Source organism: Oncorhynchus gorbuscha, unplaced genomic scaffold, assembly GCF_021184085.1.
Source record: "Oncorhynchus gorbuscha isolate QuinsamMale2020 ecotype Even-year unplaced genomic scaffold, OgorEven_v1.0 Un_scaffold_5529, whole genome shotgun sequence".
Taxonomy (NCBI): Eukaryota; Metazoa; Chordata; class Actinopteri; order Salmoniformes; family Salmonidae; genus Oncorhynchus; species Oncorhynchus gorbuscha.
The window spans coordinates 1-25,813 of NW_025749312.1; the positions used below are offsets into that span (position 1 = coordinate 1).

The 25,813-nt window shown below is 46.1% G+C and overlaps 2 protein-coding genes across 2 annotated transcripts; one reads left to right on the plus strand and one right to left on the minus strand.

The window, feature by feature from the left end:
- Positions 1 to 2,767: 2,767 nt before the first annotated feature.
- Positions 2,768 to 4,678, plus strand: LOC124029104 (neurofilament heavy polypeptide-like; the record flags this gene model as incomplete). The annotated part of the gene is made up of 1 exon (XM_046340940.1): positions 2,768 to 4,678. A coding segment is annotated over one exon (1,911 nt), but the record flags the coding sequence as incomplete, so codon positions are not given.
- A 1,459-nt stretch (positions 4,679 to 6,137) lies between these two features.
- On the minus strand, positions 6,138 to 8,387 carry LOC124029105 (basic proline-rich protein-like; the record flags this gene model as incomplete). The annotated part of the gene is made up of 2 exons (XM_046340942.1): positions 6,138 to 7,507; positions 7,587 to 8,387. Coding segments are annotated over 2 exons (2,171 nt in total), but the record flags the coding sequence as incomplete, so codon positions are not given.
- Between the last annotated feature and the right edge of the window lie 17,426 nt (positions 8,388 to 25,813).

Below are 25,813 nucleotides of genomic sequence, written 5' to 3' on the forward strand. Positions count from 1 at the left end.
AGATTACACACTTAGATTACACTCTTAGATTACACTCTTAGATTACACACTTAGATTACACTCTTAGATTACACTCTTAGATTACACACTTAGATTACACTTTAGATTCTTAGATTACACTCTTAGATTACGCTCTTAGATTCTTAGATTACGCATTTAGATTACGCATTTAGATTAGACACTTAGATTACACTCTTAGATTACACACTTAGATTACACTCTTAGATTACACTCTTAGATTACACTCTTAGATTACACACTTAGATTACACTCTTAGATTACACACTTAGATTACACTCTTAGATTACACACTTAGATTACACTCTTAGATTACACACTTAGATTAGACTCTTAGATTACACACTTAGATTACACTCTTAGATTACACTCTTAGATTACGCACTTAGATTATGCACTTAGATTACGCACTTAGATTACACTCTTAGATTACGCTCTTAGATTACGCTCTTAGATTACGCACTTAGATTACGCACTTAGATTAGACACTTAGATTATACTCTTAGATTACACACTTAGATTACACTCTTAGATTACACTCTTAGATTACACTCTTAGATTACACACTTAGATTAAACTCTTAGATTACACACTTAGATTACACTCTTAGATTACACTCTTAGATTACACACTTAGATTCCACTCTTAGATTCCACTCTTAGATTACACTCTTAGATTACACTCTTAGATTGCACACTTAGATTACACACTTAGATTACACTCTTAGATTACACTCTTAGATTACACTCTTAGATTACACTCTTAAATTACACACTTAGATTACACTCTTAGATTACACTCTTAGATTACACTCTTAGATTGCACTCTTAGAACAAAAGGGTTATTTAGGGTTCTATATAGAACCTTTTGGTTCTTTAGACAAGATGCTAAAACTAATACAAAAACAAGATGATATATGTAAACCCAGTGAAGGCAGATAACCTTGAGGGTTCTATGGATCCTAGATTGTAATGTGGATTTGAGCTAACAACAGCTAACAAAACCTAACACCGTCACGTCAAACTCTGAAAGGATGTCACGGTCGTCCTCCTCTTCATCTGAAGAGGAGAGGCGAGAAGGATCGGAGGACCAAAATGCAGCGTGGTATGTGTTAATATATAATAATATAATAATAATATATGCCATTTAGCAGACGCTTTTATCCAAAGCGACTTACAGTCATGTGTGCATACATTCTACGTATGGGTGGTCCCGGGGATCGAACCCACTACCCTGGCGTTACAAGCGCCATGCTCTACCAACTGAGCTACAGAAGGAGATGTTTAATTAAAGAAAGCACTGAACACAACCTATACCAAAACAATAACCAATAAACGAATAACGACCGTGACGCTATAATGAGAACTGTGCTGACACAAGCAACTAACACAGACAATCACCGACAAACAAACAGTGCAACCCAGGCTACCTAAGTATGATTCTCAATCAGAGACAACTAATGACACGTGCCTCTGATTGAGAACCATACTAGGTCGAAACATACAAATCCCCAAATCATAGAAAAACAAACATAGACTGCCCACCCCAACTCAAGCTTTGTGTGCTGATATGCTTTAGAGCCAAACAAATGGGAACCCAAGCTTTGTGTGCTGATATGCTTTAGAGCCAAACAAATGGGGACCCAAGCTTTGTGTGCTGATATGCTTTAGAGCCAAACAAATGGGAACCCAAGCTTTGTGTGCTGATATGCTTTAGAGCCAAACAAATGGGAACCCAAGCTTGTGTGCTGATATGCTTTAGAGCCAAACAAATGGGAACCCAAGCTTTGTGTGCTGATATGCTTTAGAGCCAAACAAATGGGAACCCAAGCTTTGTGTGCTGATATGCTTTAGAGCCAAACAAATGGGAACCCAAGCTTTGTGTGCTGATATGCTTTAGAGCCAAACAAATGGGAACCCAAGCTTTGTGTGCTGATATGCTTTAGAGCCAAACAAATGGGAACCCAAGCTTTGTGTGCTGATATGCTTTAGAGCCAAACAAATGGGAACCCAAGCTTTGTGTGCTGATATGCTTTAGAGCCAAACAAATGGGGACCCAAGCTTTGTGTGCTGATATGCTTTAGAGCCAAACAAATGGGGACCCAAGCTTTGTGTGCTGATATACTTTAGAGCCAAACAAATGGGAACCCAAGCTTTGTGTGCTGATATACTTTAGAGCCAAACAAATGGGGACCCAAGCTTTGTGTGCTGATATACTTTAGAGCCAAACAAATGGGGACCCACGCTTTGTGTGCTGATATACTTTAGAGCCAAACAAATGGGAACCCAAGCTTTGTGTGCTGATATACTTTAGAGCCAAACAAATGGGAACCCAAGCTTTGTGTGCTGATATGCTTTAGAGCCAAACAAATGGGAACCCAAGCTTTGTGTGCTGATGTCACGACAGGAAAGAGGATGCTGTGTTTCCCCACAGATCCCTGTATTCAAGAGGTTTGTCTTGTTGAAGCAGACGGTGCCGTGTGGGGCAGTGTGCCCCGTCCTAACTTCACTTTATCAATGAGACACAGACCTCTAACTGGGACCATGGAAGAGTCTGTTATCTGAGACCCGGTTAATAACGGGTTTTGAAGCATTCCGTCCCAAAATGGCAGCCTTGTTCCCTACATAGTGCACTACTTTAGACCAGATACATACAGTATGGAACTTTGTGAAAAGTGGTGCACTATATATGGGGAAAATGGTGTCAAAAAGGATGCTTGGATATCTTGACTTGGCAAACTTCTGATCAGCATCCATTCAACCCCCCCAACTCTGAGGCCAACTCTCCGTCTCGATATGAGGCCAACTCTGAGGCCAACTCTCCGTCTCGATATGAGGCCAACTCTGAGGCCAACTCTCCGTCTCGATATGAGGCCAACTCTGAGGCCAACTCTCCGTCTCGATATGAGGCCAACTCTCCGTCTCGATATGAGGCCAACTCTGAGGCCAACTCTCCATCTCGATATGAGGCCAACTCTGAGGCCAACTCTCCGTCTCGATATGAGGCCAACTCTCCGTCTCGATATGAGGCCAACTCTCCGTCTCGATATGAGGCCAACTCTCCATCTCGATATGAGGCCAACTCTGAGGCCAACTCTCCGTCTCGATATGAGGCCAACTCTCCATCTCGATATGAGGCCAACTCTGAGGCCAACTCTCCATCTCGATATGAGGCCAACTCTCCTTCTCGATATGAGGCCAACTCTCCATCTCGATATGAGGCCAACTCTGAGGCCAACTCTCCGTCTCGATATGAGGCCAACTCTCCGTCTCGATATGAGGCCAACTCTCCATCTCGATATGAGGCCAACTCTGAGGCCAACTCTCCGTCTCGATATGAGGCCAACTCTCCGCCTCGATATGAGGCCAACTCTCCGTCTCGATATGAGGCCAATTCTCCATCTCGATATGAGGCCAACTCTCCGCCTCGATATGAGGCCAACTCTCCATCTCGATATGAGGCCAACTCTCCGCCTCGATATGAGGCCAACTCTCCGTCTCGATATGAGGCCAACTCTCCATCTCGATATGAGGCCAACTCTCCGTCTCGATATGAGGCCAACTCTCCATCTCGATATGAGGCCAACTCTCCATCTCGATATGAGGCCAACTCTCCGCCTCGATATGAGGCCAACTCTCCGTCTCGATATGAGGCCAACTCTCCATCTCGATATGAGGCCAACTCTCCGCCTCGATATGAGGCCAACTCTCCATCTCGATATGAGGCCAACTCTCCGCCTCGATATGAGGCCAACTCTCCGTCTCGATATGAGGCCAACTCTCCATCTCGATATGAGGCCAACTCTCCGCCTCGATATGAGGCCAACTCTCCATCTCGATATGAGGCCAATTCTCCATCTCGATATGAGGCCAACTCTGAGGCCAACTCTGAGGCCAACTCTCCGTCTCGATATGAGGCCAACTCTCCGCCTCGATATGAGGCCAACTCTCCGTCTCGATATGAGGCCAACTCTCCATCTCGATATGAGGCCAACTCTCCATCTCGATATGAGGCCAACTCTGAGGCCAACTCTCCATCTCGATATGAGGCCAACTCTCCATCTCGATATGAGGCCAACTCTCCATCTCGATATGAGGCCAACTCTCCATCTCGATATGAGGCCAACTCTCCATCTCGATATGAGGCCAACTCTCCATCTCGATATGAGGCCAACTCTCCATCTCGATATGAGGCCAACTCTCCATCTCGATATGAGGCCAACTCTCCGTCTCGATATGAGGCCAACTCTCCATCTCGATATGAGGCCAACTCTCCATCTCGATATGAGGCCAACTCTCCGTCTCGATATGAGGCCAACTCTCCTTCTCGATATGAGGCCAACTCTCCATCTCGATATGAGGCCAACTCTGAGGCCAACTCTCCATCTCGATATGAGGCCAACTCTCCGTCTCGATATGAGGCCAACTCTCCTTCTCGATATGAGGCCAACTCTCCATCTCGATATGAGGCCAACTCTGAGACCAACTCTCCATCTCGATATGAGGCCAACTCTCCGTCTCGATATGAGGCCAACTCTCCATCTCGATATGAGGCCAACTCTCCATCTCAATATGAGGCCAACTCTCCATCTCAATATGAGGCCAACTCTCCGTCTCGATATGAGACCAACTCTCCGTCTCAATCTCCACACACACGATAATCATTAACATTTTAAAGTTTTTGTCCCCATTGGTTTAAACAGTAGAGGTTTAAATGAGAAGGAGGGATAGAGGGAGTAGAGGGAGTAGAGGGTAGGAGGGATAGAGGGAGTGGAGAGAAGGAGGGATAGAGGGAGTGGAGAGAAGGAGGGAGTAGAGGGAGTGGAGAGAAGGAGGGAGTAGAGGGAGTGGAGAGAAGGAGGGAGTAGAGGGAGTGGAGAGAAGGAGGGAGTAGAGGGAGTGGAGAGAAGGAGGGAGTAGAGGGAGTGGAGAGAAGGAGGGAGTAGAGGGAGTGGAGAGAAGGAGGGAGTGGAGAGAAGGAGGAATAGAGGGAGTAGAGGGAAGGAGGGAGTAGAGGGTAGGAGGGATAGAGGGAGGAGAGGGAAGGAGGGATAGAGGGAAGGAGGGATAGAGGGAAGGAGGGAGTAGAGGGTAGGAGGGATAGAGGGAGGAGAGGGAAGGAGGGATAGAGGGAAGGAGGGATAGAGGGAAGGAGGGATAGAGGGAGTAGAGGGATAGAGGGAGTAGAGGGAAGGAGGGAGTAGAGGGAGTGGAGAGAAGGAGGGAGTAGAGGGAGTGGAGAGAAGGAGGAATAGAGGGAGTAGAGGGAAGGAGGGAGTAGAGGGAGTGGAGAGAAGGAGGAATAGAGGGAGTAGAGAGAAGGAGGGATAGACGGAGTAGAGAGAAGGAGGGATAGACGGAGTAGAGAGAAGGAGGGATAGAGGGAGTAGAGAGAAGGAGGGATAGAGGGAGTAGAGAGAAGGAGGAATAGAGGGAGTAGAGAGAAGGAGGGATAGACGGAGTAGAGAGAAGGAGGGATAGACGGAGAGCTATTTAGTCATTTACTCTTTGAAAGAGAGACTATGAAGACAAATACCATTTACCACAACAAACGGATTCAAACGACGGTCACCCATTAAGTAGGAAATGGCCAGAAGATTACCCCAACGTCATTAAGTCTGGTATATTTGTTAGAGGTAGGAAGTGGGTGGATGGGAGGGATGTGGGTAACCAGGATATTTAGCAACAACGACCACGTAAGGAAGGACTACAGACCTGAGTAATCACAATATTTTCACCAATAGCTTGCATTGAATAATTTTTTATTGTAACAGCAAAGTACGTTTTTTAAGAAGTGTTGTTTATAATAATGTTGAAAAACCAATAAACGAAAGGCAATTCATTAAGGAGTTTTTTTCTCCATTTTTAGCAACAACCGTCAGTTTAATAAAACTTGTTATGAGAAAAGTGGGGTTTTAGGGTTAAACACCTGCTGGATAACAACAGAGGAAATGCCAGACTGAAGTCGCATTTACGAGAAGTAAATGTGAAGCAACAAACATCTTGTTTTTTTTTTCCATCTTTGTTGTTGATTGGAAACAGACAACCGAACTAGCCGGCGGTATGTTATATTGCCCAACTCAAACATGGTGTGTTTTATTTGACACGACCGTGAGGATTTTATTTGAGGCTGAGGGCTGAGGATCTGGGGCAGGGGAACTGGGGATCTGGGGCTGGGGATCTGGGGCTGGGGATCTGGGGCTGGGGATCTGGGGATCTGGGGCTGAGGATCTGGGGCAGGGGAACTGGGGATCTGGGGCTGGGGCTCTGGGGCTGGGGATCTGGGGCTGGGGAACTGGGGATGGGTATCTGGGGCTGGGACACTGGGGATCTGGGGATCTGGGCTTGGGATCTGGGGATCTGGTGCTGGGGATCTGGGGCTGGGGCTCTGGGGATCTGGGGATGGGGGTCTGGGGCTGGGACACTGGGGATCTGGGCTGGGCATCTGGGGATCTGGGGCTGGGGAACTGGGGATCTGGGGCAGGGGAACTGGGGATCTGGGGCTGGGGATCTGGGAATGGGGATCTGGGGCTGGGGATCTGGGGATCTGGGGCTGGGAACTGGGGATCTGGGGCTGGGGATCTGGGGATGGGGATCTGGGGCTGGGGGTCTGGGGGTCTGGGGATCTGGGGCTCTTGGGATCTGGGGATGGGGATCTGGGGCTGGGACACTGGGGATCTGGGGATCTGGGCTGGGGATCTGGGGATCTGGGGCTGGGGATCTGGGGCTGGGGAACTGGGGATGGGGATCTGGGGCTGGGACACTGGGGATCTGGGGATCTGGGCTTGGGATCTGGGGATCTGGGGATCTGGTGCTGGGGATCTGGGGCTGGGGCTCTGGGGATCTGGGGATGGGGATCTGGGGCTGGGACACTGGGGATCTGGGGATCTGGGCTTGGGATCTGGGGATCTGGGGATCTGGGGATCTGGTGCTGGGGATCTGGGGCTGGGGCTCTGGGGATCTGGGGATGGGGATCTGGGGCTGGGACACTGGGGATCTGGGCTGGGCATCTGGGGATCTGGGGCTGGGGAACTGGGGATCTGGGGCAGGGGAACTGGGGATCTGGGGCTGGGGATCTGGGAATGGGGATCTGGGGCTGGGGATCTGGGGATCTGGGGCTGGGAACTGGGGATCTGGGGCTGGGGATCTGGGGATGGGTATCTGGGGCTGGGGGTCTGGGGGTCTGGGGATCTGGGGCTCTTGGGATCTGGGGATGGGGATCTGGGGCTGGGACACTGGGGATCTGGGGATCTGGGCTGGGGATCTGGGGATCTGGGGCTGGGGATCTGGGGCTGGGGAACTGGGGATGGGGATCTGGGGCTGGGACACTGGGGATCTGGGGATCTGGGCTTGGGATCTGGGGATCTGGGGATCTGGGGATCTGGGGCTGGGGCTCTGGGGATCTGGGGATGGGGATCTGGGGCTGGGACACTGGGGATCTGGGGATCTGGGCTGGGCATCTGGGGATCTGGGGCTGGGGAACTGGGGATCTGGGGCAGGGGAACTGGGGATCTGGGGCTGGGGATCTGGGGCTGGGGATCTGGGGATCTGGGGCTGGGAACTGGGGACCTGGGGCTGGGGATCTGGGGATGGAGATCTGGGGCTGGGGGTCTGGGGATCTGGGGCTCATGGGATCTGGGGATGGGGATCTGGGGCTGGGACACTGGGGATCTGGGCTGGGGATCTGGGGATCTGGGGCTGGGGATCTGGGGCTGGGGAACTGGGGATGGGGATCTGGGGCTGGGACACTGGGGACCTGGGGATCTGGGATGGGGATCTGGGGATCTGGTGCTAGGGATATGGGGATCTGGGGATCTGGGCTGGGGATCTGGGGTACTGGGGATATGGGGATGGGGATCTGGGGCTGGGACACTGGGGATCTGGGGATCTGGGCTGGGGATATGGGGATCTGGGGATCTGGGCTGGGGGTCTGGAGATCTGGGGCTGGGGCTCTGGGGCTGGGGATCTGGGGATGGGGAACCCGGGGCTGGGACACTGGGGATCTGGGGATCTGGGCTGGGCATCTGGGGATCTGGGGCTGGGGATCTGGGGATGGGGAACTGGGGATCTGGGAATCTGGGGCTGGGGATCTGGGGCAGGGGAACTGGGGATCTGGGGCTGGGGATCTGGGGATGGGACACTGGGGATCTGGGCTGGGGATCTGGGGATCTGGGGATCTGGTGCTAGGGATCTGGGGCTGGGGCTCTGGGGCTGGGGTATGGGGATGGGGATCTGGGGCTGGGACACTGGGGATCTGGGGATCTGGGCTGGGCATCTGGGGATCTGGGGCTGGGGATCTGGGGATGGGGATCTGGGGCAGGGGAACTGGGAATCTGGGGATGGGGATCTGGGATTTTGGGATCTGGGGATCTGGGGCAGGGGATCTGGGGCAGGGGAACTGGGGATCTGGGGCTGGGGCTCTTGGGATCTGGGGCAGGGGACTGGGGCTGGGGAACTTGGACTAAGTATCTAGGGCTGGGGATCTGGGGTATTGGGGCACACACACACACACACACACACACACACACACACACACACACACACACACACACACACACACACACACACACACACACACACACACACACACACACACACAAACACAAACACACACACACACACGTACACACGTACACACACACACACACACAAACACACACACACGTACACACGTACACACACACACACACACACGCACGCACGCACGCACACACACACACACACACACACACACACACACACACACGTACACACACAGAAGCAGGGAAGCAACAATTCACTTAAGATCAATGAACACTGAGACAGGAAGAGGCGGAGCTGCCATCAGCCAGTCAGGGCCTCAGGGAGCAGAGTCTGACGCAAACCAGGAAGCCACCTGAACCGAGCGGGTTCAGATAAGCGCAGTAGCACGGGTGGTTACACAGGACAGGTGCTTCCTTAACGCACCCCTTCACACACACACACACACACACACACACACACACACACACACACACACACACACACACACACACACACACACACACACACACACACACACACACACACACACACACACACACACAGACACACACACACACACACACACACACACACACACACACACACACACACACACACACACACACACACACACACACACACACACACACACACACACACACACACACACACACACACACACAGACTCAAACACACACTCTCTCACACACACACACAGAGACTCAAACACACACTCAAACACACACACAAACTGAGGCCGTATCCTCAGACAGGGCATAGTGGGACGGGGGCCGAGGGGGCCAGGGATGACGAAGGACAGGACACACACACACACACACACACACACACACACACACACACACACACACACACACACACACACACACACACACACACACACACACACACACACACACACACACACACACACACACACAGGAAACTCTAGAGAGCAGGCTATTTTATACCTGCATGTGTCTCAAATTGTACCCTTTTCCCCAAGTAGTGCACTATATAGGGAATAGGGCTCTGGTCTATAGTAGTGCACTATATAGGGAATAGGGCCCTGGTCTATAGTAGTACCACTATATAGGGAATAGGGCTCTGGTCTATAGTAGTACACTATATAGGGAATAGGGCTCTGGTCTATAGTAATACACTATATAGGGAATAGGGCTCTGGTCTATAGTAATACACTATATAGGGAATAGGGCTCTGGTCTATAGTAGTGCACTATATAGGGAATAGGGCTCTGGTCTATAGTAGTACACTATATAGGGAATAGGGCTCTGGTCTATAGTAGTGCACTATATAGGGAATAGGGCTCTGGTCTATAGTAGTACCACTATATAGGGAATAGGGCTCTGGTCTATAGTAGTACCACTATATAGGGAATAGGGCTCTGGTCTATAGTAGTGCACTATATAGGGAATAGGGCCCTGGTCTATAGTAGTACCACTATATAGGGAATAGGGCCCTGGTCTATAGTAGTACCACTATATAGGGAATAGGGCCCTGGTCTATAGTAGTACCACTATATAGGGAATAGGGCTCTGGTCTATAATAGTACCACTACATAGGGAATAGGGCTCTGGTCTATAGTAGTGCACTATATAGGGAATAGGGCCCTGGTCTATAGTAGTACCACTATATAGGGAATAGGGCTCTGGTCTATAGTAGTGCACTATATAGGGAATAGGGCCCTGGTCTATAGTAGTACCACTATATAGGGAATAGGGCTCTGGTCTATAGTAGTGCACTATATAGGGAATAGGGCTCTGGTCTATAGTAGTACCACTACATAGGTAATAGGGCTCTGGTCTATAGTAGTACCACTATATAGGGAATAGGGCTCTGGTCTATAGTAGTACCACTATATAGGAATAGGGCCCTGGTCTATAGTAGTACCACTATATAGGGAATAGGGCTCTGGTCTATAGTAGTACCACTATATAGGGAATAGGGCTCTGGTCTATAGTAGTACCACTATATAGGAATAGGGCTCTGGTCTATAGTAGTACACTATATAGGGAATAGGGCCCTGGTCTATAGTAGTACCACTATATAGGAATAGGGCCCTGGTCTATAGTAGTACCACTATATAGGGAATAGGGCCCTGGTCTATAGTAGTACCACTATATAGGGAATAGGGCTCTGGTCTATAGTAGTACCACTATATAGGAATAGGGCTCTGGTCTATAGTAGTACCACTATATAGGAATAGGGCTCTGGTCTATAGTAGTACCACTATATAGGGAATAGGGCTCTGGTCTATAGTAGTACACTATATAGGGAATAGGGCCCTGGTCTATAGTAGTACCACTATATAGGGAATAGGGCCCTGGTCTATAGTAGTACCACTATATAGGAATAGGGCCCTGGTCTATAGTAGTACCACTATATAGGAATAGGGCTTTGGTCTATAGTAGTACCACTATATAGGGAATAGGGCTCTGGTCTATAGTAGTACACTATATAGGGAATAGGGCTCTGATCTATAGTAGTACCACTATATAGGGAATAGGGCCCTGGTCTATAGTAGTACCACTATATAGGGAATAGGGCTCTGGTCTATAGTAGTACCACTATATAGGGAATAGGGCTCTGGTCTATAGTAGTACCACTATATAGGGAATAGGGCCCTGGTCTATAGTAGTACCACTATATAGGGAATAGGGCTCTGGTCTATAGTAGTACCACTATATAGGGAATAGGGCTCTGGTCTATAGTAGTACCACTATATAGGGAATAGGGCTCTGGTCTATAGTAGTACCACTATATAGGGAATAGGGCTCTGGTCTATAGTAGTGTACTATATAGGGAATAGGGCTCTGGTCTATAGTAGTGCACTATATAGGGAATAGGGCTCTGGTCTATAGTAGTGCACTATATAGGGAATAGGGCTCTGGTCTATAGTAGTACCACTATATAGGGAATAGGGCTCTGGTCTATAGTAGTGCACTATATAGGGAATAGAGCTCTGGTCTATAGTAGTACACTATATAGGGAATAGGGCTCTGGTCTATAGTAGTGCACTATATAGGGAATAGGACTCTGGTCTATAGTAGTACCACTATATAGGGAATAGGGCCCCGGTCTATAGTAGTACCACTATATAGGGAATAGGGCTCTGGTCTATAGTAGTACCACTATATAGGGAATAGGGCTCTGGTCTATAGTAGTGTACTATATAGGGAATAGGGCTCTGGTCTATAGTAGTGCACTATATAGGGAATAGGGCTCTGGTCTATAGTAGTGCACTATATAGGGAATAGGGCTCTGGTCTATAGTAGTACCACTATATAGGGAATAGGGCTCTGGTCTATAGTAGTGCACTATATAGGGAATAGGGCTCTGGTCTATAGTAGTACCACTATATAGGGAATAGGGCTCTGGTCTATAGTAGTACCACTATATAGGGAATAGGGCTCTGGTCTATAGTAGTACCACTATATAGGGAATAGGGCTCTGGTCTATAGTAGTGCAATATAGGAATAAGGCTCTGGTCTATAGTAGTACCACTATATAGGGAATAGGGCTCTGGTCTATAGTAGTGTACTATATAGGAATAGGGCTCTGGTCTATAGTAGTGCACTATATAGGAATAGGGCTCTGGTCTATAGTAGTGCACTATATAGGAATAGGGCTCTGGTCTATAGTAGTACCACTATATAGGGAATAGGGCTCTGGTCTATAGTAGTGCACTATATAGGGAATAGGGCTCTGGTCTATAGTAGTACACTATATAGGGAATAGGGCTCTGGTCTATAGTAGTGCACTATATAGGGAATAGGACTCTGGTCTATAGTAGTACCACTATATAGGGAATAGGGCCCCGGTCTATAGTAGTACCACTATATAGGGAATAGGGCTCTGGTCTATAGTAGTACCACTATATAGGGAATAGGGCTCTCGTCTATAGTAGTGTACTATATAGGGAATAGGGTTCTGGTCTATAGTAGTGCACTATATAGGGAATAGGGCTCTGGTCTATAGTAGTGCACTATATAGGGAATAGGGCTCTGGTCTATAGTAGTACCACTATATAGGGAATAGGGCTCTGGTCTATAGTAGTGCACTATATAGGGAATAGGGCTCTGGTCTATAGTAGTACCACTATATAGGAATAGGGCTCTGGTCTATAGTAGTGCACTATATAGGGAATAGGGCTCTGGTCTATAGTAGTACCACTATATAGGGAATAGGGCTCTGGTCTATAGTAGTACACTATATAGGGAATAGGGCTCTGGTCTATAGTAGTGCACTATATAGGGAATAGGGCTCTGGTCTATAGTAGTGCACTATATAGGGAATAGGGCTCTGGTCTATAGTAGTGCACTATATAGGGAATAGGGCTCTGGTCTATAGTAATCCACTATATAGGGAATAGGGCTCTGGTCTATAGTAGTACCACTATATAGGGAATAGGGCTCTGGTCTATAGTAGTGCACTATATAGGGAATAGGGCTCTGGTCTATAGTAGTCTACTCTATAGGGAATAGGGCTCTGGTCTATAGTAGTGCACTATATAGGGAATAGGGCTCTGGTCTATAGTAGTGCACTATATAGGGAATAGGACTCTGGTCTATAGTAGTACCACTATATAGGGAATAGGGCCCTGGTCTATAGTAGTACCACTATATAGGGAATATGGCTCTGGTCTATAGTAGTACCACTATATAGGGAATAGGGCTCTGGTCTATAGTAGTGCACTATATAGGGAATAGGACTCTGGTCTATAGTAGTACAACTATATAGGGAATAGGGCCCTGGTCTATAGTAGTACCACTATATAGGAAATAGGGCTCTGGTCTATAGTAATACCACTATATAGGTAATAGGGCTCTGGTCTATAGTAGTGCAATATAGGGAATAAGGCTCTGGTCTATAGTAGTACCACTATATAGGGAATAGGGCTCTGGTCTATAGTAGTGTACTATATAGGGAATAGGGCTCTGGTCTATAGTAGTGCACTATATAGGGAATAGGGCTCTGGTCTATAGTAGTGCACTATATAGGGAATAGGGCTCTGGTCTATAGTAGTACCACTATATAGGGAATAGGGCTCTGGTCTATAGTAGTGCACTATATAGGGAATAGGGATCTGGTCTATAGTAGTACCACTATATAGGGAATAGGGCTCTGGTCTATAGTAGTGCACTATATAGGGAATAGGGCTCTGGTCTATAGTAGTACCACTATATAGGGAATAGGGCTCTGGTCTATAGTAGTACACTATATAGGGAATAGGGCTCTGGTCTATAGTAGTGCACTATATAGGGAATAGGACTCTGGTCTATAGTAGTACCACTATATAGGGAATAGGGCTCTGGTCTATAGTAGTGCACTATATAGGGAATAGGGCTCTGGTCTATAGTAGTGCACTATATAGGGAATAGGGCTCTGGTCTATAGTAGTGCACTATATAGGAAATAGGGCTCTGGTCTATAGTAATACACTATATAGGGAATAGGGCTCTGGTCTATAGTAGTCTACTCTATAGGGAATAGGGCTCTGGTCTATAGTAGTGCACTATATAGGGAATAGGGCTCTGGTCTATAGTAGTACCACTATATAGGGAATAGGGCTCTGGTCTATAGTAGTGCACTATATAGGGAATAGGGCTCTGGTCTATAGTAGTACCACTATATAGGGAATAGGGCTCTGGTCTATAGTAGTGCACTATATAGGGAATAGGGCTCTGGTCTATAGTAGTACCACTATATAGGGAATAGGGCTCTGGTCTATAGTAGTACACTATATAGGGAATAGGGCTCTGGTCTATAGTAGTGCACTATATAGGGAATAGGACTCTGGTCTATAGTAGTACCACTATATAGGGAATAGGGCTCTGGTCTATAGTAGTGCACTATATAGGGAATAGGGCTCTGGTCTATAGTAGTGCACTATATAGGGAATAGGGCTCTGGTCTATAGTAGTGCACTATATAGGAAATAGGGCTCTGGTCTATAGTAATACACTATATAGGGAATAGGGCTCTGGTCTATAGTAGTCTACTCTATAGGGAATAGGGCTCTGGTCTATAGTAGTGCACTATATAGGGAATAGGGCTCTGGTCTATAGTAGTAACACTATATAGGGAATATGGCTCTGGTCTATAGTAGTGCACTATATAGGGAATAGGGCTCTGGTCTATAGTAGTCTATTCTATAGGGAATAGGGCTCTGGTCTATAGTAGTGCCCTATATAGGGAATAGTGCTCTGGTCTATAGTAGTACCACTATATAGGGAATAGGGCTCTTGTCTATAGTAGTGCACTATATAGGGAATAGGGCTCTGGTCTATAGTAGTACCACTATATAGGGAATAGGGCTCTGGTCTATAGTAGTGCACTATATAGGGAATAGGGTGCCATTTGGGTTTCTGCCCATATAACCGGAATACAACCAGTCCTGAATGAAGTTGCTTTTTTGGCATGACGTAACAATGTAAATATTGCCAAAGCTTACTTTGGATATTTACTATTTTGAAAATAATAAGAATGTCTCTCTCTGTCTCTGTCTCTGTCTCTGTCTCTGTCTCTCTCTCTCTCTGTCTCTCTCTCTCTCTGTCTCTCTGTCTCTGTCTCTGTCTCTGTCTCTGTCTCTGTCTCTGTCTCTGTCTCTCTGTCTCTGTCTCTGTCTCTGTCTCTGTCTCTCTGTCTCTGTCTCTGTCTCTGTCTCTCTGTCTCTCTGTCTCTGTCTCTGTCTCTGTCTCTGTCTCTCTCTCTCTGTCTCTCTGTCTCTCTCTGTGTCTCTCTCTCTCTCTCTCTCTCTCTCTCACACACACACACACACACACACACACACACACACACACACACACACACACACACACACACACACACACACACACACACACACACACACACACACACACACACACACACACACACACACACACACACACACACACACACATTTGGAACTGATTAAACTCTTGAACTGCCGAACGCTAAAACTCAAGACGAGCAACTCGCTAAGATTCCTTCCCAGTGTTAGTGTGTCTGCAGATGTTGTCCAAGAGGTCTACACTTCCTGGCTTGATTGAAACTCACTACAAAGGACGAGACAACAATGGTGCAATTTACCACATCTACCATCTAAATCTACCATCTACATCCCCATGCCATGCTACCAACTACCATCTGTAAAATCCACAATAATTGAGACTTTCAATAAGCATTTTTCCTGGCCATGCTTTCCACCTGGCTACACGTTCTGGAAGAGCTGCAAAATCTGGACCCCTACAAATCTACAAAGGTCCTAAACGATATCATAACCGCCATCGATGAGAGACGTTACTGCGCAGACCTATTCATCGACCTGACTTTGTCAATCACAACATTCTTATTGGCTGACTCAACAGCCTTCGGCGATGTCATTTACAAAATAGCCTCCAACACTCTACTCAACAAATTGGATGCAGTCTATCACTGTGCCATCCGTGTTGTCACCAAAGTCCCATATACTACCCACCATTGCGATCTGTGTGCTTTCGTTGGCTGGCCCTCGCTTCATACTTGTCGCCAAACCCACTGGCTCCAGGTCATCTACAAGTCTCTGCTAGGTAAAGCCCCGCCTTATCTCATCTCACTGGTCACCATAGCAGCACCCACCCGTAGCACACGCTCCAGCAGGTATATCTCACTGGTTACCCCCAAAGCCAATTCCTCCTTTGGGTCCTGTCGTTCAGTTCTCTGCTGCCAATGACTGGAATGAACTGCAAAAATCTCTGAAGCTGGAGACTCATATCTCCCTCACTAGCTTTAAGCGCCAGCTGTCAGAGCAGCTCACAGATCACTGCACCTGTAAATAGCCCATCCAATCTACCTCATTCCCATACTGTATTGATTTATTTATTTATCTTGCTCCTTTGCACCACAGTAAATCAACTTGCACATTCATCTTCTGCACATCCTACCATTCCAGTGTTTAATTGCTATATTGTAATTCCTTCGCCACTATGGCCTATTTATTGCCTTACCTCTCTTATCCTACCTCATTTGCTCACATTATACAGACTTTTTCTGCTGTATTATTGATTGTATGTTTTGTTTATTCCATGTGTAACTCTGTGTTGTTATATGTGTCGAATTGCCATGCTTTATCTTGGCCAGGTCGCAGTTGCAAATGAGAACTGGTTCTCAACTGGCCTACCTGTTTAAATAAAGGTGTTCTCAACTGGCCTACCTGGTTAAATAAAGGTGTTCTCAACTGGCCTACCTGGTTAAATAAAGGTGTTCTCAACTGGCCTACCTGGTTAAATAAAGGTGTTCTCAACTAGCCTACCTGGTTAAATAAAGGTGTTCTCAACTGGCCTACCTGGTTAAATAAAGGTGTTCTCAACTAGCCTACCTGGTTAAATAAAGGTGTTCTCAACTGGCCTACCTGGTTAAATAAAGGTGTTCTCAACTAGCCTACCTGGTTAAATAAAGGTGTTCTCAACTAGCCTACCTGGTTAAATAAAGGTGTTCTCAACTAGCCTACCTGGTTAAATAAAGGTGTTCTCAACTGGCCTACCTAGTTAAATAAAGGTGTTCTCAACTGGCCTAACTGGTTAAATAAAGGTGTTCTCAACTGGCCTACCTGTGTAAATAAAGGTGTTCTCAACTGGCCTACCTGGTTAAATAAAGGTGTTCTCAACTGGCCTACCTGGTTAAATAAAGGTGTTCTCAACTAGCCTACCTGGTTAAATAAAGGTGTTCTCAACTGGCCTACCTGGTTAAATAAAGGTGTTCTCAACTAGCCTACCTGGTTAAATAAAGGTGTTCTCAACTGGCCTACCTGGTTAAATAAAGGTGTTCTCAACTAGCCTACCTGGTTAAATAAAGGTGTTCTCAACTAGCCTACCTGGTTAAATAAAGGTGTTCTCAACTAGCCTACCTGGTTAAATAAAGGTGTTCTCAACTGGCCTACCTAGTTAAATAAAGGTGTTCTCAACTGGCCTAACTGGTTAAATAAAGGTGTTCTCAACTGGCCTACCTGTGTAAATAAAGGTGTTCTCAACTGGCCTACCTGGTTAAATAAAGGTGTTCTCAACTAGCCTACCTGGTTAAATAAAGGTGTTCTCAACTAGCCTACCTGGTTAAATAAAGGTGTTCTCAACTAGCCTACCTGGTTAAATAAAGGTGTTCTCAACTGGCCTACCTGGTTAAATAAAGGTGTTCTCAACTGGCCTACCTGGTTAAATAAAGGTGTTCTCAACTGGCCTACCTGGTTAAATAAAGGTGAAATAAAACAATTAAATAAAACATCTACCATCTACATCTACCATCTATCATCTACCGTCTACCATCTACATCTACCATCTACCATCTACCATCTACATCTACCATCTATCATCTACCGTCTACCATCTACATCTACTATCTACATCTACCATCTACCACCTATCATCTCCCATCTAGCATCTACCATCTACCATCTATCATCTACCGTCTACCATCTACATCTACCATCTATCATCTACCGTCTACCATCTACATCTACCATCTACTGTCTATTGTCTACATCTACCATCTACCATCAACTGTCTACCATCTATCATCTACCATCTACATCTACCACCTATCATCTACCATCTACATCTATCATATACCATCTACCATCTACCATCTACATCTATCATATACCATCTACCATCTACCATCTACCGTCTACCGTCTACCATCAACTGTCTACCGTCTACATCTAGGTCGTTCTACAACTCTACCATCTACATCTACCATCTACCATCTACATCTACCGTCTACCATCTACATCTACCGTCTACCGTCTACCATCTACCATCTACCATCTACCGTCTACATCTACGTCTACCGTCTACCGTCTACCATCTACCATCTACCATCTACATCTACCGTCTACCATCTACCATCTACCATCTCCCATCTCCCATATACCATCTACCATCTACCATCTACCATATACCATCTACCATCTACCGTTTACATCTACCGTCTACCATCTACCATCTACCATCTACATCTACCGTCTACCATCTACATCTACCGTCTACCGTCTACCGTCTACCGTCTACCGTCTACCATCTACCATCTACCGTCTACATCTACGTCTACCGTCTACCGTCTACCATCTACCATCTACCATCTACATCTACCGTCTACCATCTACCATCTACCATCTCCCATCTCCCATATACCATCTACCTTCTACCATCTACCATCTCCCATATACCATCTACCATCTACCGTTTACATCTACCGTCTACCGTCTACCATCTACCATCTACCATCTACCATCTACATCTACCGTCTACCATCTACATCTACCATCTACCATCTACCATATACCATCTACCATCTCCCATATACCATCTACCATCTACCATCTACCATCAACTGTCTACCGTCTACATCTATCGTCTACTGTCTACCATCTACATCTACCATCTACCATCTACCATCTACCGTCTACCATCTACCATCAACTGTCTACCGTCTACATCTATCGTCTACCATCTACCATCTACCATCTACCATCTCCATCTACCGTCTACTGTCTACCGTCTACCGTCTACATCTACCATCTACCGTCTACCGTCTACCGTCTACCATCTACCGTCTACCGTCTACCGTCTACCGTCTACCGTCTACCATCTACCATCTACCATCTACCATCTACCATCTCCCATCTACCATCTACCATCTACCATCTCCCATATACCGTCTACCGTCTACCGTCTACATCTACCGTCTACCGTCTACCGTCTACCGTCTACCGTCTACCGTCTACCGTCTACCGTCTACCGTCTACCGTCTACCATCTACATCTACCGTCTACATCTACTGTCTACCGTCTACCGTCTACCGTCTACAATCTACATCTACTGTCTACCGTCTACCATCTACAATCTACATCTACTGTCTACCGTCTACTGTCTACCATCTACAATCTACGTCTACCGTCTATCGTCTACCGTCTACCGTCTACCATCTACGTCTACCGTCTACATCTACCGTTTACCGTCTCACCGTCTACAATCTACATCTACCGTCTACCGTCTACAATCTACATCTACCGTCTCCCATCTAAATCTACCATCTACCATATACCATCTACTGTCTACCATCTTCCGTCTACATCTGCCATCTACTGTCTACAATCTACATCTACATCTACCGACTACCGTCTACAGTCTACCGTCTACCATCTAAATCTACCATCTACCATCTACTGTCTACCCTCTTCCGTCTACATCTATCGTCTACCGTCTACATCTCCCAACTACATCTACTATCTACATCTACCATCTACCATCGCCATCTACATCTACCATCTACATTTACCATCTACCATCTCCCATCTGCATCTACATCTACCATCTACATCTACCGTCTACCGTCTACCGTCTACCGTCTACCATCTAAATCTACCGTCTACATCTACCGTCTACCATATACCGTCTACCATCTACCATCTACCGTCTACATCTACCGTCTACCGTCTACCGTCTACCGTCTACCATCTACCATCTACCATCTACCATCTACCATCTACCATCTACCATCTCCCATATACCATCTCCCATATACCATCTACCGTCTACCGTCTACCGTCTACATCTACCGTCTACCGTCCACCATCTACCATCTACCATCTCCCATATACCATCTACCATATACCATCTCCCATATACCATCTACCATCTCCCATATACCATCTACCGTCTACGTCTACCGTCTACCGTCTACCGTCTACCGTCTACCGTCTACCGTCTACCGTCTACCGTCTACATCTACATCTACCGTCTACCGTCTACCGTCTACCATCTACCATCTACCATCTACCATCTACCATCTCCCATATACTGTCTACCGTCTACCGTCTACATCTACCGTCTACCGTCTACCATCTAAATCTACCATCTACCATCTACTGTCTACCCTCTTCCGTCTACATCTATCGTCTACCGTCTACATCTCCCAACTACATCTACTATCTACATCTACCATCTACCATCGCCATCTACATCTACCATCTACATTTACCATCTACCATCTCCCATCTGCATCTACATCTACCATCTACATCTACCGTCTACCGTCTACCGTCTACCGTCTACCATCTAAATCTACCGTCTACATCTACCGTCTACCATATACCGGGTCTACCATCTACCATCTACCGTCTACATCTACCGTCTACCGTCTACCGTCTACCGTCTACCATCTACCATCTACCATCTACCATCTACCATCTACCATCTACCATCTCCCATATACCATCTCCCATATACCATCTACCGTCTACCGTCTACCGTCTACATCTACCGTCTACCGTCCACCATCTACCATCTACCATCTCCCATATACCATCTACCATATACCATCTCCCATATACCATCTACCATCTCCCATATACCATCTACCGTCTACGTCTACCGTCTACCGTCTACCGTCTACCGTCTACCGTCTACCGTCTACCGTCTACCGTCTACATCTACATCTACCGTCTACCGTCTACCGTCTACCATCTACCATCTACCATCTACCATCTACCATCTCCCATATACTGTCTACCGTCTACCGTCTACATCTACCGTCTACCGTCTACCATCTACCATCTACCATCTACCGTCTACCGTCTACCATCTACCATCTACCATCTCCCATATACCATCTACCATCTACAATCTCCCATATACCGTCTACCGTCTACCGTCTACATCTACCGTCTACCGTCTACCATCTACCATATACATCTCCCATATACCATCTACCATCTCCCATATACCATCTACCATCTCCCATATACCATCTACCATCTACCATATACATCACCCATATACCATCTACCATCTCCCATATACCATCTACCATCTACCATCTACCATCTCCCATATACCATCTACCATCTACATCTCCCATATACCATCTCCCATCTCCCATATACCATCTACATCTCCCATATACCATCTACCATCTCCCATCTACTATCTACCATCTCCCATCTACCATCTCCCATATACCATCTACCATCTACCATCTCCCATATACCATCTACCATCTACCATCTACATCTCCCATCTACCATCTACCATCTACCATCTACCATCTACCATCTACCATCTCCCATCTCCCATCTCCCATATACCATCTACCATCTCCCATATACCATCTACCATTTCCCATATACCATCTACCATCTCCCATCTACCATCTACCATCTCCCATCTACCATCTCCCATATACATCTCCCATATACCATCTACCATCTCCCATATACCATCTACCATCTCCCATCTACCATCTACCATCTACCATCTACAATCTACCATCTACCATCTACCATCTCCCATCTACCATCTACCATATACATCTCCCATCTACCATCTACCATCTCCCATCTACCATCTACCATCTACCATATACATCTCCCATATACCATCTACCATCTCCCATATACCATATACCATCTCCCATCTACCATCTACCATCTACAATCTACCATCTACCATCTCCCATATACCATCTACAATCTCCCATATACCATATACCATCTCCCATATACCATCTCCCATATATCATCTACAATCTCCCATATACCATATACCATCTCCCATATACCATCTACCATCTCCCATATACCATCTACCATCTACCATCTCCCATCTCCCATCTACCATCTACCATATACCATCTATCTACCATATACCATCTACCATCTCCCAGATACCATCTACCATCTCCCATATACCATCTACCATCTCCCATATACCATCTACCATCTCCCATATACATCTCCTATATACCATCTACCATCTCCCATATAATATAATAATAATAATATATGCCATTTAGCAGACGCTTTTATCCAAAGCGACTTACAGTCATGTGTGCATACATTCTACGTATTGGTGGTCCGAGTATGAACCCACTACCCTGGCGTTGCAAAGCGCCATGCTCTACCAACTGGCTACAGAAGGACCCATATACCATCTACCATCTCCCTTACCATGCCATCTACATCTCCCATCTACCATGTACATCTCCCATCTACCATCTACCATATACCATCTACCATCTCCCATATACCATCTACCATCTCCCATCTACCATCTCCCATATACCATCTACATCTCCCATATACCATCTACCATCTCCCATATACCATCTACCATCTACATCTCCCATCTACCATCTCCCATATACCATCTACCATCTCCCATATACCATCTACATCTCCCATATACCATCTACCATCTCCCATATACCATCTACCATCTCCCATCTCCCATATACCATCTACATCTCCCATCTACCATCTACATCTCCCATATACCATCTCCCATCTCCCATATACCATCTACTATCTACCATATACCATCTCCCATCTCCCATCTACCATCTACATCTCCCATATACCATCTCCCATCTCCCATATACCATCTACCATCTACCATCTCCCATATACCATCTACCATCTACATCTCCCATCTACCATGTACATCTCCCATCTACCATCTACCATATACCATCTACCATCTCCCATATACCATCTACCATCTCCCATCTACCATCTCCCATATACCATCTACATCTCCCATATACCATCTACCATCTACCATCTCCCATCTACCATCTACCATCTACATCTCCCATCTACCATCTACATCTCCCATATACCATCTCCCATCTACCATATATCATCTACCATCTCCCATATACCATCTACCATCTCCCATCTACCATCTACCATATACCATCTACCATCTACCATATACCATATACCATCTACCATCTCCCAGATACCATCTACCATCTCCCATATACCATCTACCATCTACAATCTACCATCTACCATCTACCATCTCCCATCTACCATCTACCATATACATCTCCCATCTACCATCTACCATCTCCCATCTACCATCTACCATATACATCTCCCATATACCATCTACCATCTCCCATATACCATCTACCATCTCCCATCTACCATCTACCATCTACAATCTACCATCTACCATCTCCCATATACCATCTACAATCTCCCATATACCATATACCATCTCCCATATACCATATACCATCTCCCATATATCATCTACAATCTCCCATATACCATATACCATCTCCCATATACCATCTACCATCTCCCATATACCATATACCATCTACCATCTCCCATCTCCCATCTCCCATCTCCCATCTACCATATACCATCTATCTACCATATACCATCTACCATCTCCCAGATACCATCTACCATCTCCCATATACCATCTACCATCTCCCATATACCATCTACCATCTCCCATATACATCTCCTATATACCATCTACCATCTCCCATATAATATAATAATAATAATATATGCCATTTAGCAGACGCTTTTATCCAAAGCGACTTACAGTCATGTGTGCATACATTCTACGTATTGGTGGTCCCAGGTATCAGACCCACTACCCTGGCGTTGCAGCGCCATGCTCTATAACTGAGCTACAGAAGGACCCCATATACCATCTACCATCTCCCATATACCATCTACCATCTACATCTCCCATCTACCATGTACATCTCCCATCTACCATCTACCATATACCATCTACCATCTCCCATATACCATCTACCATCTCCCATCTACCATCTCCCATATACCATCTACATCTCCCATATACCATCTACCATCTCCCATATACCATCTACCATCTACATCTCCCATCTACCATCTCCCATATACCATCTACCATCTCCCATATACCATCTACATCTCCCGTATGCCATCTACCATCTCCCATATACCATCTACCATCTCCCATCTCCCATATACCATCTACATCTCCCATCTACCATCTACATCTCCCATATACCATCCCATCCTCCATATACAGTCTACTATCTACCATATACCATCTCCCATCTCCCATCTACCATCTACATCTCCCATATACCATCTCCCATCTCCCATCTACCATCTCCCATATACCATCTACCATCTACATCTCCCATCTGTGGTCCTTCTGTAGCTCAGTTGGTAGAGCATGGCGCTTGTAACGCCAGGGTAGTGGGTTCGATCCCCGGGACCACCCATACGTAGAATGTATGCACACATGACTGTAAGTCGCTTTGGATAAAAGCGTCTGCTAAAATGGCATATATTATATCTACCATGTACATCTCCCATCTACCATCTCCCATATACCATCTACATCTCCCATATACCATCTCCCATCTACCATATATCATCTACCATATATCATCTCCCATATACCATCTCCCATCTACCATCTACCATATACCATCTACCATCTCCCAGATACCATCTACCATCTCCCATATACCATCTCCCATATACCATCTACATCTCCCATCTACCATCTCCCATATACCATCTACCATCTCCCATATACCATCTACGATCTACATCTCCCATCTACCATCTACCATCTCCCATATATCATCTAGCATCTCCCATCTACCATCTCCCATCTACCATGTTCATCTCCCATCTACCATCTACCATCTCACACTTTATCTACCATTTCCCATATACCATCTACCATCTCCCATTTCCCATCTACCATCTCCCATCTACCATCTCCCATATACCATCTACCATCTACCATCTCCCATATACCATCTACCATCTCCCATATACCATCTACCATTTCCCATATACCATCTACCTTCTACCATCTACCATCTCCCATCTACCATCTCCCATATACCATCTACCATCTCCCATATACCATCTACCATCTACATCTACCATCTACCATCTACCATCTACCATCTCCCATATACCATCTACCATATACATCTCCCATATACCATCTACCATCTACATCTCCCATATACCATCTACCATCTCCCTAATCTGAGGAAATAACTGATGATTTACTATAGCTTCACAGAGCTCTGTGTCGTGTGATGCCTCCATGGTATTCTGTGACTCTGACACGGAACCCGATCATGTTCATGGTCTTTGGAGGTGGTTCGTCCAATAGTTTGGCACCATAAGATACCATGTAGAGAAGGGAATGTTTTATTGGTGTGACAATGATATATATATATAATATAATATAATAATATAACCCTATAATAATAATAATATAATCAGAATTCAAAATGAGTCATCAAGAAGGGACCAAGACTTGCCAACTTCTCTTTCCCAGAAACACACACACACACACACACACACACACACACACACACACACACACACACACACACACACACACACACACACACACACACACACACACACACACACACACACACACACACACACACACACACACACACACACACACACACACACACACAC